General features: G+C 51.2%; 1 protein-coding gene across 1 annotated transcript in view; it reads right to left on the bottom strand.

Moving 5' to 3' along the window:
- Positions 1-18,318, bottom strand: part of SH3RF3 (SH3 domain containing ring finger 3) — a gene marked incomplete at its 5' end in the record, with an annotated part of 99,187 nt that overhangs the window by 40,399 nt on the left and 40,470 nt on the right. The window contains one exon of the mRNA XM_008591821.1: positions 12,897-13,216. Within this exon, the coding sequence (XP_008590043.1) occupies positions 12,897-13,216 (320 nt within the window). The remainder of the gene's footprint in view (positions 1-12,896; positions 13,217-18,318) is intronic.

The following is an 18,318-nucleotide window of genomic DNA, read 5'->3' as shown; positions in this document are numbered from 1 at the left end:
TGTATGCACGTGTGCATGTGCTTGCACGCGTGTGCCTGTATGTTTGTGCATGTGTAGACTCTGTAGATTTTGTCTCAACAAGAGGATAAGTCTTTTAACAACAGGTTACTCCAGCCATAAAACAGGCTCGTTCGTTAAATAGTGAGCACCCTGTCCCTGGAGGTATTTCAGTAGAACCTGAACAATCCCCCTGTAGAGATGCTGCAGATGGGACTGCTGGGTAGATGGAGGCCGGCGGGTCTGCCAGTCCAGATGACAGCTGCCCTCCCATCCCACGCTAAGCTCCGTGAACTGGGGGTCCTCATGACATCCTCTCCCAGTGACCTCTGGCTGGGCGCACTTTGGATGGGTGCCTTTCCTAAGAGAAGACTGAATGTTCCCTCCTGCCTTGCCTACATCACCTCCGGCTCTTGGAGCCCGGAAAACCCAGCCAGGGAATCTGAGAGTTCTGCCAGGGAGGAAGGGGCCTCCCGAGTGACAGTAAGTGGTCCGTGCTGAGGAACAATCTGCTCACCTCTCTCAGCACTGCTGGAGGCATCCTTCTCAATCGTCTCAGCATTTTCCTCACGTGATCTTTAAAGCCGTGTGTCTCTGAGTTTAGGTGGCTTAGGTGTCCTGGCTGCGGCGGAGACGAAAGCAGGCCCCCACCCTGGCTGCTTCCCCACTGCCTCCCAAGTGCCCATCTGTCACCAAGTCGCACGATAATCAGAAATCTGAAGTGATTCATATTTCCCCCATCCCAGGAGGGTCTGGAGGACACCCCCTTCCCCACAACTATGAGAAACACGCTTGTGAGGGGCGCCCCAGCATCCTTGAAGAGCTCGGCTTTGGCGACCACTCTCCCCAGCAGGCATGGCCATACGGTGGGAACGGTGGCCGCTGAACTGAGAAGCCTGGGAATAACTCAATCCCAGGGCAGTGGGGGTGGGGAAGGGGGCACTTGATTGCCAAAGAAAAGGCAGGCGTAGTTATGGTAACGGACTGCACAATCAAACCAGCAATCAGAATAGTCTGACTCACGCAGACCTGTGGTATTGGCTGTTGATTACGGTTGATTATGGTGTTCTTATAAGAGAAGTAAAGTAGATGGGCAGTCAGCTAAATTCTTACTCGATCTGTATAAGCAAAAGAGTTCTAGGTCTAGTGAACAGAAGTCTAGCCTGAATTATATAAACAGAGAGTCACAGCCCCTCAGTTTCCAGACTTGAGCTAATTTACAGGCCCAGAACCCCTCAAATGAAGGGAGGCCAGGTCCCCTTGAGGAAGAGCCCAGTACACTACCCAAAATTTATACTATTCACCTTTCTCCTGACCTTCTCCAGAGACCCAGCCTACCAAGAAACTGTGCACTGGGGGAAGGAAATAATCAGACCCTTTGGGAACTACTGGACACTGGCTCTGAATAGGCACTAAGACCAGGGCACCCAAAACGTCACTGTCGTCCACCAGTCAGAGGAGGGGCTTATGGCGTTCAGGTGATCAGTGGAGTTTTAGCTCAGGTCCTCCTCCTGCCATTGGGTCCTGTGTGTCCTTGAACCTGTTCTGTGTTTTTCCCCAGTTCCACACAGCATAATTAGAACAGACGTACTCGGCCCCTGGCAGAATGCCCACACTGGTTTCCTGAGCTGTGAAGTGAGAACTATTACAGCAGGAGAGGCCCAGTGGAAGACACTCAAGCTGCCTCTGCCTTGGAAAATAGTAAAACAAAAGCAACACTGCATTCCTAGAGGGGCTGCAGAGATTAGTGCCACCATCAAGGACTCGAAGGATGTAGGGGTGGTGATTCCCACCACATCCCCATTTACTTTCCTTGTTTGGCCTGTGCAGAAGACAGATGGATCCTTGAGCGTGACAGCGGACTATTGTAGGCTTAACCAGGCAATGACTCCAATCACAAAACAGATGTGGTTTCATTGCTTGAGAAAATTAACACACCACATCCTCCTGTTATCTGGTAGCAGTGAATGATCTGGCAGATACTTTTTTGTTAGTAAAAACCACCCGAAGCAGTTTGCTTTCAGCTGGCAAGGCAGCAATACACTCTCACTGTCCTACTTCAGGGGTGTATCAACTCTCCAGCCCTATGTCACAATTTAGTTCCCAGGGACTTGATCACTGTCCCTTCCACAAGACATCACACTGGTCCACTACGTTGATGACACAATGCTGACCGGACCTAGTGAGCATGAAGTAGCAACCACTCTGGACTTACTGGTTAGACATTTTGTGTCAGAGGGTGGAAAATAATTCCAACTAAAATTCAGAGGACTTCCACCTCAGTGACATTCCTGGGGGTCCAGTGCTGTGGGGCATGTCGAGATATCCCTTCTACAGGGAAGGATAAGTTGTTGCATCTGGCCCCTCCTACAGCCAAAAAAAGAGGCACAAAGCCTAGTGAGCCTATTTGGATTTTGGAGCAACACATTCCTCATTTGGGTGTGCTGTTCCAGCCCATTTACTCCCAAACTCACTAGGTTTGAGTGGGTCCGAGAAGAGCAGAAGGCTCTGTAGCAGGTCCAGGCTGCTGTGCAAGCTGCTCTGCCCCTTGGGCCATGTGGTCCAGCAGACCCAAAGGTCCTTGAGGTGTCAGTGGCAGACAGGCATGCTGTCTGGAGCCTTTGGCAGACCCATCATAGGATTTTGGGGCAAGTTCCTGCCATCCTCCACAGATAATTACTCTCTTTTTGAGAGAAAGCTCCTGGCCTGCTACTGGACCTTAGTAGAGACTGAACACTTAATCACAGGCACCAAGTTACCATGGGACCTGAGCTGCCCAACATGACCTGAGTATTATCTGACCCAACAAGTCATAAAGTTAGGCATGCAGACAGCATTTTGTCCTTCCTGGAATAGACACTTACTCTGGATATGGATTTGCCTTCCCAGCACGAAATGCTTCTGCCAAAACTGCCGTCTGTGGACTCACGGAATGAATGCCTTATCCACTATCATGGTATCCACACGGCATGGCTCCTAATGGAGAAACTCACGTCACAGCAAGTGAAGTGTGGCAGTGGGCCCCTGCTTGTGGAGTCCACCATCCTGAAGCAGCTGGCTTAGAATCGTGGAACGGCCTTTTCCAGCTAGGTGACAATACCCTGCAGGGCTGGGGCAATATCCTCCCGGAGGCTGCACATGCTGTGAACCGGCATCCAGTACACGGTGCCGTTTCTCCCATAGCCAGGATTTCTCCCATGGCCCAGGAACCAGGGGAGGAAGTGGCAGTGGTACCACTCACCATCACTTCTAGTGATCCACCCCAAAATGTTTGCTTCGTGTTGCCACAACGTTACGCTCTGCTGGCCTAGTGGTCTTGGTTCCAGAGGGACGAGTGCTTCCATCACGAGACGCAGCAGTGATTCCACTGAACTGGAAGTGAAGGCCACTTTGGGATCCCCATGCCTCTGAACCAATGAGCACAGAAGGGCAGAACCATGCTGGCTGTGCTGAGTGATCCTGTGCAGCACCGGGGAGCTGGACTGCTGCTCAACTTCTGAAGCAACACAGGAGATCCCTCAGGGCACCTCAGCACTACCACGCCCTGCAATTAACGTCAATGGAAAACTGCAGCAAACCAGTGCAGGCAGGACTAGTAACAGCCCAGGCCCTCCAGGGTGAAGGCTGGGGTCACCCCACCAGGTAAAGATCCACGACCATCTGAGGCGCCCGCGGAAAGCAATGGGAACATGGAACGCGCGGTGGAAGAGGGGGGCTGGAAACGCCAGCTATGACCACGTGGCCAGCTGCAGAAACGAGCACTATACTTGCTGCGGTGTCTCCTCCTTGTTTTGTTGTGAGTGTGTTTGTGTGTGTGTGTATCGACCAGTATCTTTGCTTTCTTCCCTCTCCTATCCGCCTGTCATGTAACATAAGATGCACTGACTCCCCGTCATAGTATTTAAGTCCGGACATCAAGAAGGGCGGACGTCACCACAGATGCTGCATCCTCTTCTGGGGAAAGGGTTCGTGCGTTTTCTTGTACCCAGGATGGTTGTATCATGTTAGGCATGTTGCTGTTGCCTTTATTTGGAGACTAGGTATGGTTTATGGAGATACCGAGGTGACAAAGGATGTGCTGTGATGGTTTGCTGTATGTGTCATCTTGGCTGGGCTGTGGAGCCCAGCTGCTCAAACATGAATCTAGATGTCGCTGTGAAGGTGTTCTGTATGTGTGATTAACCTCTGTGGCCCGCTGACTTTAAGAAAGGAGATGACTTCCAGTACGTGCCTCGATAACGTGGGTGGGCCTCACCCGAGCAGCCGAACGCCTGAAGAACACTCTGAGGTGTCCCAGGGACAGGCAGGGTGGCGCCAAGTCCTGCCTGACTTTCCAGCCTGCACACTTCGGACTTGCCAGCCTCCATCACCAACCACCGTTTCTTAGAATGTATCATCTATTTCCTATGGTTCTGTTTCTCTGCAGACCCCTGACCGACAGAAACCAACAGTTAATTCTTATAATATTTCTGTGCATAGCAAAGGCACTATTCCAAGGGACTCGTAAGTGATATTAAAGTGTAGAAGAGAGTTAAAAATCAGAGGCAGGTGACGCGAGCCAGAAACTGTTCCTGCTGGTCTCACTGAGACCCTGAAGCCGTAACACTTCCATCGGGTCAACCCGCTGGTTCTGTTTGAAATTCAGACAGCGCGAATTCTCAGAAAAGATTAATGAGCTTCATTCTTATTCATGTGTGTTCTGAGATTTATTAAGATGTGGCCTGGAAGGAATTACTAAACACAGAACATACCAGGCGAATTAAAATTAAGTCTGCTCCATAAATGACTTCACCCTGGAGGGAAATGAGAGTGTAAAGTGTCATCCTACTCGGGTGACAAAGTGGCCTCCACATCCACAACCACCCAGGTGCCTGGACAAAACATGACAGAACCACAAAGAGCAGAGTGAGGTGCCAGCCTATCTCGGCAGAGCTAAGCTATGCGGCCCAAGTGGAAAGCACCCGCATTCACTAGAGCGTTTAGGGACGCCCCATTGTGTGACGGACATGCCCTCCTGGGAGGACAGCCTGTCGGGTCCGACCTGTAGGCAGCACCTTCTGGTGTGGTTTATGGGTGTATGTTTTTCTTTCAAACTGATTCCATCAGCTGAGTTTCTCTGGGCATGGAAGATTAGAAAAAAGTACCCATCTTGATGAGCAATGTGAGAATATATCAATTGAAAAGGAAGGTGGTAACAGCACGATTCTGCAGAACAGAATCCAAACTCTAGGTGGGAATCGCGTGTGCCCAGGGACTCACGGCCGCTCCATGACGACCCACGTCACCAGCCACACTGTCATGCTCATCTCCTGCAGGAGGGCCAGGTCACAGGCATTGGACTGTGAAGTCCCCTGACCCCCCAACTAATCAAGTGTTATTACTGCCCTGTGGGGAGGGTGACAAACATCACGGCTACTGCACGTGACTCCCGCTCCTCCTCCACTTCCACAGTTTATTGCTGTTTAAAAAATGAGTTCTGGTTTAGTGCTCTACAGTTGAAACTCGACTTTTTTTTTTTTTTGTCTTTTTTACTGACCGGTAATGGGATCGCAACCCTCGGTGTCACGCCCGTACCGGGGACCGGCAACGGTATCGCAACCCTCGGTGTTACGCCCGCACCGCGCTCAGCCAGTGAGCGGGAACTGGTCTCCACATGGGATCCGAACCCTCGGCGGGAGTGCCACCACACTCCCAAGCGGCGCACTCTCCAGTGCGTCACCGGGCTGGCCCGGAACTCGACTTTTGACTAAAACAGTTTTCTTGGGTTACACCAAAACTTTAAAGATCTTTATCTATCCACGTTTCTCAGCGGTTGTAGGAAAAATGAAGTGGTCAAGGACACGCATTGATTGCACTAACCCATTAGGGCTGATTTTTGAGGAGCCTCCATCTCTCAGTTTGGTAATGATAAGTGTATTTTTTCTAAAATTGCAAAATAAAATCCCCTTTTGATCTTTTATAGAGGACTTGGGGATATAAGTTGTACATCTCTGTCTTATACTTCTTATGAGATCTAGCCTTTGATTAACTATCAAATTCTTAGAAATAATTCCTAATATTTTTGTCCTAAGTACTATGCTATGCATTTATAAAATTAGCCAATTTTCTTCTCCCAGCAACTCAGAGCGGTAGGTGCTGTCATCCCTGTTTTGCAGATGAAGATCCTGAGGCACAGAAGGCGAGGAGCATGCTCGAAGTCTTGCTACTGGTTAACAGAAGAGTCCCAAGTAGAATCCAGGCAGCCGAACCCAGACCACCCTCACGCTAGTTCATCTGTTTATGCCTTCTGTCTCAAAATTCAGACTTCACCCATTGTTGAAATAATTGTGACTCCTGCCTCTTTCCCTCACCCCTGACCATCTCCTGGATGCTCATGAGCCCCAGGCATCTGGGAGGAGAGGCTGACTGCAGGAGCAGCAGGCAGGGGATGGCACCCACCTGGTCCCAGGCCTGGTATCCTCCTGCGGCTTACTAGCTGCATGGCTGTGGGCAGGCCCCCACACCTCTCCAGACCTCACGGCCCCATGTATACCCTACAGGGGTCACCAGCACTCACAGGCAAGCTGAGATCTGCAAGGACATCAGATCACGTCTTGTCCCAGACAGGAGAACTGGGGATGGCCTGGACTCAACTGCCTTCCTGGGAGATGGCACATGCTGTGGACGCCAGGCCACCACCTTGCCAACTTGGGGTCTGTGCTCTGATGGGCAGTTCATACCCTGATGAAGAGGTCACACTCCTGTCACCAGGGAAGTGACATTCCAGCAGCATGCTGCCTTCCCCAAAGAAGTTGCCTGTAGAGCTTCAGAAGGCCATTGTTCTGACAGCTGGGATTTGTGCTTTCAGGATGGGCTCATTTTCAAACTGAAAATGACTCACTAGCACATGCCAGTTTCCTCTTCCCACAGAAGGCAGCCTAACTGAGGGGAGCAAGGGGAAGGTCTGCTGTCGCTGGGGCTCCAGGCCACACGGGCTGACACAGGGGCCTCTGCCCAGCCAGGGGCTGGCAGAGATATCTGGGTGAGCATCCGGCATGGAAGTAGCTCCCACAGCCCATGGCTGATTGCCAGACTCCTTCAAGGGGCAGACACAGGGTCCCCAAACTCCTCTGTGGGCCTGGTGGCCCAGTGATGCTTCAGGATCGTCCTTCTGCTGTGGCTGTGGCTGCACCTGATGACGAAGCAATGGCTGGAGGGTGTCCGCAGGTCTGAGCCTGACCGGCCAGCAGGCCGGATCTTCCCTCCCAAGGTCAGCATGAGGATTCGGCTGGAAGTGAAATTCTGTTCTGGATTGGTCAGACCCAGCCCATTCCCACCTCTTAATACCCGCGAGTCAACAGACATCTCCCCACCGCAGGCTGGGCTGCCGGCCCACAGTGACAGTGGGAACGTGTCTCAGCAGTGGAGAAGCCGGGTCACAGAGCTCACAGCGGCCCCTCCCAGGCTGCATTTAGAGACAGAGGAAGTGGGAGCAAACAAGCAAGGGTGCTTATTGCAGGAGCCCCAGCTGAGAAAACACATCCATTAAGCAGGGATTCTGCACTTTAGGAAAAGCTGCCTGGCTGTTTGGAAGAGCTCCATCCTCAAGATATTTTTAGATTGGACATTCATGGGTTTTCGTTAAAAACAGAATCGTAATCCTATAGAATAAGTGACTTTTAATCATAAACCTGTGTGCCATCGATCACAAATACATACAGTAAATATGCATGTATTTTTAATGGGTGCAGTGTGGATAAGGACGGGGTCCATCTGTAAGCATGCTTCCTGAAGTGGCCGTGCCACAGGCCGGGCCTCAGTGCACTTGCAGTGGGCCACTGTGTCAGGCCCTCTTCCTTTCAGCCCAAACTGTTTCCCGAAGTCTTAATTATATAGGTCATGCCCCCACGTGGACTTGGTCAAGTGTTTCGCCGTCATGTGGGCTTTGGCTACAGTTGAGTCTGACGTGGAACCGGGAGGCAGATGCTCAGGCCCACCTTCACCTCTCCCATGCCAACCTCGTGGTCTCCTGCCTGCCACCACCCTGGACATGTCACTGTGGGATTCCTGGACAAGCCAAACACGTGTGAGGCTATGGAGTGAGTGCACTGTAGCTGAGACGTCCGTGACACAGGGGTCCGGAGACCACCGCTCTTGAGTCAGCCCCACTGCCGCTGCTGTGTGACTCCAGGTAAGAACCGCAACACCTGTGAGCCTCAGGAGCAGAGCAGAAATGAGGAGTTCAATGAAAAGATCTTTAGAGGCTCTTTCCAGTTCCAATATTCTCTTATTCTGTGAAATTGAAACTATCACATCCATAAGCAGAAAGGCGGCTTTCTTCTGCCCCCTGAACTAAAGAATTTCCCGTAAGTCATGGAGTCCAAACCTATTGGCAGCAGTTTTTCCATGAGCAAGACAGTCTTTAGGGGCTGTCCATCAGAGGTTTGGAGACTTTTTTGAAATGAGTTTGATATCAGACCTCAGCACACACAACAGCAGCAGCAGCAACAAAAGTCTCCCCCAAATATGCAGACCCCTACCGTGTGTTCAGACGCTGATCCACTTTATTCTGTGTTATTCTATCCCTCCTATCTGATCTGAATAAAAACGCTGGCACCAATCCACTGGATTGGTGACTTCCAAACCTGTGGTTTGAAGAATGCTGCTGCGGAGGTCACAGGAAAGGGGCAAGTGCCTCATGGACTGTGAAACCAGCAGGACAGCAAGGGCCATGCGGGGGTCAGACTCGGGGGGCGAGGCGTGGAGCTGCATCCTTTGGCCAGGCCTTGACTCCACCTCCCGCCCAGCGCCAGGCACAGCCACATCTTCTGTCTCTGTTCAGGCTGTCCCTCAGCCGGAAGGTCCTCCCACCTGCCCCCAGGAAGCCTCTCCCAGGCTGACCAGGCCCCTTCTCCATGGCCCTCTGTTCGCTGCACTCGGGCCTGTCTGCTCTGCTGCAGTAGCTTGTTGACCAGTCACTGGTACAGTTTCTGAGCTGGACTATGGTTCCTACAGGCCAGGGCTGAGCCTTCTATTGCTAGGAAGCCTGGTGCCCCATACCCTGCCTGGCACCCTACATGCTCCTGGCCATAAGCAGACGGGGGAGGTTGTGGGGAAGCCAGTGAGTGAGTGGGACACTCCAGCCAGGTGGTCGGGGGCTGCCGGCTGCACCCCTGTCGAGGCACACAAGCCCTTCACTTTCAGACAGCTCTCCCCTGGAGTTACCCTGAGGGATAATAGGTCTATTCGTCTGGGGCTGCTGTGTTCACAAGGCCTCAAAAACAGAAAACTGTCACTGGCAGACATATCAGGCAGTATTTGATGGTTGTTTCAAGCACAAAATTAATTATTTTAAGAGCAAAAGAATGACAAATCCTGCAGAGCATCTTCTTAACAGTCCTACTAGGTTTGGTTTTTACTCTGTGATTTGTGGGTGCCACAAAGACTATTCTAAGAGTTGTATCCACTCCCTTCTCCAAAGGCACTAGACCTCCCAAGTCCTTTGATGGGAAGATCACCAATAACGCCACCTGCTGTACCTTCTGAAGACCGTGACCTCCATTGCCCCCATGCCCCAGGGTCTCCCCGCTCCTGGGGTGCCTCCAATATCTCCAACCTGGGAGACCTGGAAGGGATCCAGGCAGCCCTGGGGTCTCCTACACTCAACAGTAGCTCCAGGGATCTGCTGTGGCTGAGCTGCGTGCTGGTGGCCAGGCCAGAGGGCAGCCCCTGCAGTGAGACGATCAGACCAGGCAGGAGGGCAGGAAAAGCATCGGGCAGAGCAGGCTGGAGAGATTCCTGAACACACTGGCAGAGTCCTGGGCCCTGAGAGGAGCTTGGGCTCAGGACTCGGTCTGTAGAAAGACCCCTGCCCTGTCAGCACTTGCACCGTCCCCGGAGGCCTACACGCCATGCTGGGCCAAGCAGGGGTGGCCTGCACGGCCTGCTGGGAGCAGGGCTCAAAGGCCCCACTGGCATTCCGACAGAGCACCAGCCTCCCAGGGACCGCCACCACAGCAAGAGATGCCACACAACGCAGACTTGAGTTTGGGGCCTCTTCCTTCTCTACACCCAGAGATGCGGAAGCATAAATCTCTCATATTCCTGGGAGAAAATTACCCCCTACCTACCTCGGGTGCCCAGGAGCCCCATCAGACGTGGCTTTCTCTCTCACACATGCCTGGAAGTGCCTGGATTAAATTTCAGCAGAAAAACCACGTGGGCTCTGACGTTTCGGTTTCAGTGGACAGTGGTGCTGGGAGCTCGTGTCTTTCCCCAAAGAAAATATAATCACAGAAACAGCCTGGAGAATACTGCCAATACTTTACACAAATCCTTTCACCATAATTAGACACATGCACATCTACGATGGGGATACCCAGAAACAGATTCGAAGCCAACTGCTCTGTTCCCAGAGTTAGCACAGTCTGTTCAGTTGAAGCCATGGCAGGGCCCGGGCACAGGGAGAGGCCCCCGGCCCCCATGCCTGGCCCCCGGCCCGAGCAGCACTGTTGGTGTGGATCACCCAGGTTCATTCACTTCTGAGGAGCAGGATTTGAACAACCATTGTCTCTGCTCTTTTGCTGGAAATGGTAACTGTGAACGCTTTGCGCCTTGCTGTAAATTAGGAAAAATTCAACTGGGAATACAGAAGGGAAAAATTGTTAGCAGGTGGTTTTTCAGACCAGTGCTATTATCGTTTGCTTGAGAGGTGAGAAGTGAAAGCACACATAACGTTTGGAAGGACCACGTGCTTCTCTGCTGTGGCTTGCTGAACCTCCTGCTCAGGTGCAGTGGGGACTGCCCCCCAGGTGGCCCTTGGTCTGAGCCCAGCCCTACGCATGGCTGCTGCCTGGAGGCTGGAGGAGGACACTAAGGTGCCTGTCTGCTGCTTTCCACCCAGGCAGGGCTTCCCTTAAAGTGCCCTTCACCAACAGGGGCCCTTTGGGTGTCCCCCAGAATCAACCGCCCTTGCTGACATAGGCCAGTGGTCAGCAGAGTGCGAGCCTCGAGTGAAAGTGGAGCACCGCGGAGCCCCGAACGGGCAGGTTGCAGGAGGGCCTTCCTCGGCTGCGTGCTTAGTGGGGCAGGTGAGCAATGCCACCCTCGATGCAGGTTCCCACGAGCCCAGCTCCGTACCTCAGAAACCCACACGAGGACAGTCACGCTGAAGCCAGCCTGATCTGCTCCACAAACTAGAGAGAGGGAGCTTCTGGGCAAAGAACTAGAAATGATTACTGAACTACTATGGCTCCTCTCTTTCCAAGTCTGGTTTTCTCTCAGCAGCTGGGAAGGCCCGCAGATCTCATGTGCCAGCAAGGATGTCCAAGTGACAGGGTGGTCCTCGACCCCCTTCTCCCCCCTGTGAGACCAGCCATGCCTCATACCAAGGGTTGCAAGGTGGAAGGGAACAGATTCAAGACTGAACCGATTTTCAAACAGACATGAACACGCAGTGCAGAGCAGCCACTCCACTTCCTGCTGAGTGCCGTGTTCATCGCACACAGATGTGAGCTCCGCTGGGTCAACGGTGCAGCTGCAGCACATGACTGAGCCTCTTCCCCACCGGCCAGCATGGCAACACCCGTCACTCTGGACAGACAAAGCAGCAGGTGCTGAGGCCTGGGCGCTGACCTGTGAGAGTGGAGGCCCCACCCGTCTCTGCAGGGCACCCAGGCCCTGCTGGGGACAGGCGGTGAGCAGGGCTCTGGGCAGAGGGCCTGGTGTACCAGTGCTGGCTCTGGTGATGTCCCCAAGGGAGAGGGAAAGGCTATCCTTGCCCCAGACACACCATCTAGCCTCCCTGGTGCTCATCCAAACTCTGGCTAATAGGCCCTAATCCAAAGACTGATCTTATATGGAAAGGTCTTTAAAAAGTCACAGAATGTGGTAAAGCCAGGAGAACATGATCACTAAGTCGCTGGTGCAGCAAGACCGATAAACAGAGTCATTCCCTCCCAATACCTAGAGATGCTGCCCAGAACGGCCACAGGCCGTGCGTGCCATGAGCACTGGAGAACTGCTCCCCGGATTTCACACGGGCTTTCAAAGAAGTAACGTGAAGGAAAAAGGAGTTAAATATCTCATCAATAATTTTTTATGTAGATTGCACGTTGAAACGATATTATTTTGGATATTGGGTTTAACAGAATGTGCCAGAAAACAAATCTCTCCTTTAACTTTTATTTTAAAATTAATTTTACTTTTTAAAAACGTGGCTACTAGAAAATGTTAAATTAGGTTGTGGCTTGCATTACATTTCTATTGGACGGCACTGGTTTAGAAATGTGGATTCTAATCCTGGCTAATGCAATGTCTAGGTGGCAGCTGGGGCAAGGCCATTGGACTCAGAGTTTCTTTTATGAACTCAGCCCAACTCAGCCAAAAAGACAGCTGAAAATGCTATCTACACCAAATGTCAGGATGGCATCCTCCTGTCATTTCCCATTTCTCCTAAGAAAACAGGCCTGTCCCATATGGTAGAACAGGCTGTGGGCTCATAAGGGTGACACATTGAAGAGGGGGTGCAGCTCACACTGCACATGTAGATTTGTGTATTTATTACTGCGATATCCTGGCGTGTAGCAATAAGTATCATGTTCTAACAAAACGAACATATTACAATGATTTTCCCAACAGACAGAACTAAGGCGTCCTGAGGAGGGATCCCTTCTTCTGATGAAAACTGTCGCTGGGCTTGCATCGGCCATGCCAGAACCCTGAGGCCCACCTGACTCCACTCCAATCAGATGCTTTGCTGGTTTGGCCTCCATCTCTGCATGTGCTTGGTGCATCTACGAGCAAGAACTAGGTGCGCACACTCAAGCCTCAGTTGTTCAAAACGCCATTAGCATCTGGTGCCAAAGGGACAATAACCAGCTGGACGGGGGCCCAGGGCTCGCCCAGGATGGGCCACTTACCTTTTCGTTTTTCTTCTCGTCTGGCTTGCATCCTGTGTTGGTGGGGCTGGATGTGGACAGGCCACCACTGGGCCCTCCTCCGGCGTCCCCGTTGAGGTTGGCGGCACTAACATTGGGAGGCGTGATGGCTGATGCTGCTGATGTGAGCGGGATGGCTGGCCGGGGGCCCAACTGCAGCGGGGGCTGTTGAACGTGCTGGGGGGACACCACGGAGTGGGGCCTGAGGCTGGTGGCGGGCAGGCGGGACGGAGAGTTCTGAGTGTGCAGGGGCGACACGGTAGCAGTTGGTCGGTCCTGAGCCTGGGCTAAGGGGTGGGTGGCTGGACACAAGGTTGGAGAGAGAGCAGGTTGAAAGGTTAGTTTGCAACCTGCCAGGCATCTACAGCACACACTCCTCTCTGGCTGATCCTCTGAGTGCTCCCCACCTCTCTTTCTCCTGGCCTCTGGCACAAAGCCCCCACATCACAGGCGGGCACAATGAGGCTACACCACCTTGAAAATGCATTCCCATCTTTTCAAAGCCCAAGTGATCAGGGCCCTGCCACCACTCAAACAGCCCTTGCCGAGGGAGGAGCTAAACTAGCTTCCCCAAGGCTGCTGTGAGCGTGGGCGTGTTCCCGGTCTCTGTGAAGTCTTCCAACTGGTCTTCTCTGCTGTGATGAACCAATACCCTCAGCAGACTTTTTAAAGCACCTGGTGAAAATGCTCATAAACGCAAAGCCTGTGAAAGCATCTTGGAGAAGCCTTAAGATGCCCCGAATAATTAAGCACTGCTGCATGCCAGCTGGTCATGGTCGACAGCTTGACTCCGGTTAGTCCTGACCCTGGAACAGCCTGGCCCAGTCCTTGGCTTCCACACCAAGCACGTGGCCTTGCTGAGCCAGGCTGAGGGTGTGTGAGCCTGCTCTGGCTGGTGATGACACTGCAGGAGGTGACAATCGCAGGAGGAAAGCAGTGGAGGCCAGCCCGTCCCCACCCCTGCTGCGATCTGCCTGACAGCGTTGCCTCGCCACAGGTGGAAGCACAGGAGTTTTGGATTTATAAAATGGGAGCCTCAAAACTATGGATACACACCCCCTTCCTTGCAGCAAAAACGCTTCTTAAAAAGGTTAGGGATCTAAATGCATAACATTTGTGAGACTCTCCCATTTGAAAAGACAGAGTTCCCTCTAAACACAGCACCATATTAAGATTAATCATGCAACTATTTGGGTTAGTAATTTTGAAGAATTTTCTCCTTGCCAAACATGGAAGAACACATGGGGGGAGAAAATGAAAGTGACAGGGGCAGGTGACTAGTGCCTTGGCTGGTCTGACCCAAGTGGAGAGACCAGGCTGGGGACCAGACTCACAGCAAGTGTCTCAGCCAGCACCACATAACTCAGAGCCAGTTGTCTGCACATTGTTATGCCAGAGAAAATCACATGTCACACTGTAATTATTTTGTACCACCAGAATTTGTGGCATTCACAGCTTTAGAACATGAAAGAAATACACACAACATTAATGATATTCTCAGCCCCCAAATACGCCTTGAATTTGTAATGCACTCAGAGGTCCCAGACAGCGCTTGCAGGTGTGGGAAGGCAGGTCACACCATAAGCCAAAGCCCCTCTGTGAGTGCGCCCTTCCTCCTGACGGCTGCGGGGAGGAGCTTGCGAGATCAGCTATGCCATCATGGACTCTGGCACCTGGGACAGCCTGCTGTTTCCACCAGGTGAAATGTAGAAAGGTTGACTTATGTCTTTCTAAAGAAACTACTCAGGATTTCAGATGGGTGGGGAACCTAGAGCATTTGAGTCCTCTCATCCTGTGGCTCTGCGTTTAAAAGGAAGAGCAGGTCAGGCCATTATGCCCATCGATGGAGCTACTGGGCTCTTCTAACTACCGATTCATCGGCCCCTTCCTGTCTGAACCCTCCCTGACCCCTGCCAGCAGCCTGGGATGGGAGGGGATGGCCCAGGGCCTCAGAAACTCAGTCTCCAGGGCTGCTCCAGGGTGTCCTGCTCAAGGGCCCTCCACTTTCTGGCTAGCTTGCATGCGTCCGCCACATCACCTTGCTTAACCAGATGAGAAAGGAGAGAGTTCCAGAAAGTTCTAAGCCTGCCCCCATGCCATCTCCTAATACACTCGCTTCAGCCACTCTGGCCTCCCGCACACAGGACAGGCCCTCTCTCCCCTCAGAAACTTGGTGCCAGCTGTCCCTGTGCACAGACCATACTCCCACCAGGACAGCTGCCAAGGCAGGACCCCTTGGGGGGCTTCGACTCAGCTCAGCTGTTTATTATATGTTAATTGTTTACTGTCTGTATCCCCCGCTACAGTTTAAGCTCCAGGAGGGTGGGACACCAGCAGTTTAATTCACAATATGATTCCTTCCAAGCCCCTGGAATAATGCCTAATGTAGGAGATGTTCAATGCACTTTGTGCATGAACGGGTGAGTCTTTGAGACAAGGGAGCCCCAGCTGAAACACCACTATAGACTTCTCAGAACTGAACGGCTGAGAAAACAAATGCTCCCTGAGAGGCTGGCTCACCCTGCAGGCTGGCAGGACAACTCTGGAACCTGGGATCTTCAGTGGGATCCACCCTTTGTTCCCCTACCTGGAGCTGGCCCACAGTACTGTCCATCCACTAGTGAGCCTACTAGTGACCGATGCTGGGGCCACGTGTGCCTTCTCTGAAGAGTCCCACGACGGGTGGGGCTGTGTGAGAACTGCGGTAACACACAGTAACTGCGGTAGTCCTGTAACAACCCTGACGCAGGAACGCTGCACGCTCTGGATCCCACTTGCCCTCACGCAGTTCACTGCAGTGTCCCCGGTACCTAGAATCGTGCCTGGCATCCAGTAGGTGCTTTGTAAAAGTAGCTGAATGAATAAATAACTTTATCATCAGCTTTGTTCTCTCCCTATTTTCAGTTATCACTTCACATTCCAGGGTGAAATGCAGCACTGGTTGCGACTCCCGCGGCTCCAGCCCAACCTCTCAACTTATCCGCGTCCCTCCCTCCAGTCCCGAGCACAGTCTCTTGGCTCCTCTTCTTTCCTCCTGTATTTAACCGCTTGATTAGCTTTCCACTGTAATTTATTAACCAAGTCTCTCCCATTGAAGAAATAACCCTCCTTCTATACTTTGTCTTCTTTTAACTAGTACCTCCTTTCCTCACTTTTCTTTGTACCTAATATTCTTGAAATACTGTCTACACCGGCTCTTAAGTAATCTGTACTTGCTCTCTGGCAGCTTGCACAGTATTTTTGTATCTTTTGATGCATGAAGTTTAAGTGCAGCGTGTTCAGGTTTGGATTTATGGCTATTTCTTCTACTCAGCACTGTCTGTGCCTTCTGTGTGAGGACTTGAGCCCTTCTTCACTTCTGGAGAATTCTAAGTGATTATTCCTTTGAATCGTCTCTCTCTCATCCCCTCTATGTTCTATTTCCCAAAGTCCTGTTAGAAGTAGTCTGAAGGGCCGGCCCAGTGGCGCACTGCTACAGTGCGCCGCTTGGGGGCGCAGCGGCGCTCCCACCGAGGGTTCGGATCCCACGTACAGACCGCCGCTCACTGGCTGAGCGAGGTGCGGACGCAGCGCCGAGGGTTGCGATCCCGTTGCCGGTCCCGGTCCGGTGCGGGCGTGACACTGAGGGTTGCGATCCGTTGCCGGTCACAAAAAAAGACAAAAAGGAAAAAAAAAAAAGTAGTAGTCTGAAGCTCCTCAGTCTATCCTCCACGTTTACACTCTCTCTCATATTTTTCATCTCTGTGTTTTAGATAAACTCCTTTGCATGGCTTTCCAATTTCACTAATTCCATCTTCAACCATGTCCAGTCTAGAGTTTATGCTACCTAAAGAGGCTTTGAATTTAAACATTTTTTCTTTCCAAAGTTTAAAATTGGTTCTTCTTTATATCCAGCTGTTTCTGACTCACAGCCGTCCACTAGTTTTTTTCATAACATCCTGTTTTTTCTTTCTTTTGTATGTGTGGGGGGGTGTTAGTCCTTCTTTTTTTGCTCTTAGAAGCTCTTAAACATACTAATTTCAAAGCCTTTTTCAGATTTCTCCTTATTTCCCTCCCACTTCTTGAGTTTACTGGCTATCTCTCATGCACAAGTTTCCCTCCTGTGTTCTGAACTCGTAGTGAGCTGAGAGTTGCATTGCTGTTGTTTGCTCTCTGTGTCAACCCCTCAGGGTCTGGACGTTCTGTTGTTTCTTCACCTTGGCCTCTGGAACCGCCCTCAGAGCCAGGTGCAATGGGCTGGCTGAGCTCTGGTCCTGCAGGGACAGCACAGAGCTAGTCCTCAGGCCCGAGCCAAGCTCAGTTCTGCGCCCAGGGTTGGGGCTTTCTCTTCTCTCCCATGCTCCAGACAGCAGTTCAGTATTGACCATGCCCTGGAAGACGCTGCAGCCATTAGACCTGCTACACCTGGCTCTGGCCCCCTGACCTCAGGGGGCTTCCTGTCCACACGGGAGCTGAAAGTCCACCAACACTGCCTGCTTTTCACCCTGCAGCCCAGTAGGCCAGAGCTTCAAATCTGCTTGCCATCATGTGTTCTATTTTGTTTAGATATATAGAGTCGACTTTTTAAAATATTGAAACAAACCTCACTGTATTTAGAACAATATGGTGGGGGAGGGCGGTTCCACATACTCTTCCTTATTGTCCAAGAGTCCTTCATTCACTTCTCAGTCTACTGAAACCTAGCTTTTCACCCCATCATTACATCAAATATTATCTGGACAAGATCAGCTATGGTTCCACATGTCACCAAATTTAATGGACACTTTCCTGTCATGAGAAAACGTGTGCACTGATGTGGTTGTCTTTACAGTGGCATCACACTGACTTGATCACTGCAGCTTTATAGGCAGTCTTGAGATCAGGGTCTGCCTCCCACTCTGCTCTCGGTCAAGGTTGCGTTTGGCTATTCTCGGTCCTTGCATGCCTATATGAATGTGAGAACCGAATTGTCAATTTCTACAAAAAGGTTGGGTTGGATCTTGATTGACATTCCATTGAATCTATGGGTCAAATTTTGGAGAATAAACATCTAACAATGTTAAAGTCTTTTCACCCACAAAGTACATCTCTCTACTTATTTAGGTCTTAATTTCTCTTAGCAATGTTTTGTTTTCAGTGAGCAGGTCTTCCCCATATTTTGTCAGATTTATCCCCAATAAATTTCTATTTTTTGATGCTATTAAATTTGGTATAGTTTTTTATTTTATTTTTTTTCCATTATCTTTTTAAAAAATTTTTTTATTTTTATTATTTATTTATTTATTTATTTTTCCTAATTTTATTTTGTTGATATACAATGAGGTTGATTATTGTGGCCCATTACCGAAACCCCCCTCCCACCCAATAATGTCCTTTCTGTTTGCTTGTCGTATCAACTTCAAGGAGTTGTAGTTGTTAAGTCTTC

Source organism: Galeopterus variegatus, unplaced genomic scaffold (assembly GCF_000696425.1).
Source record: "Galeopterus variegatus unplaced genomic scaffold, G_variegatus-3.0.2 Scaffold7322, whole genome shotgun sequence".
NCBI classification, from domain to species: domain Eukaryota; kingdom Metazoa; phylum Chordata; class Mammalia; order Dermoptera; family Cynocephalidae; genus Galeopterus; species Galeopterus variegatus.
Note: the sequence above shows the minus strand (reverse complement) of the source record. Positions and strands in the feature narration are given on the sequence as shown.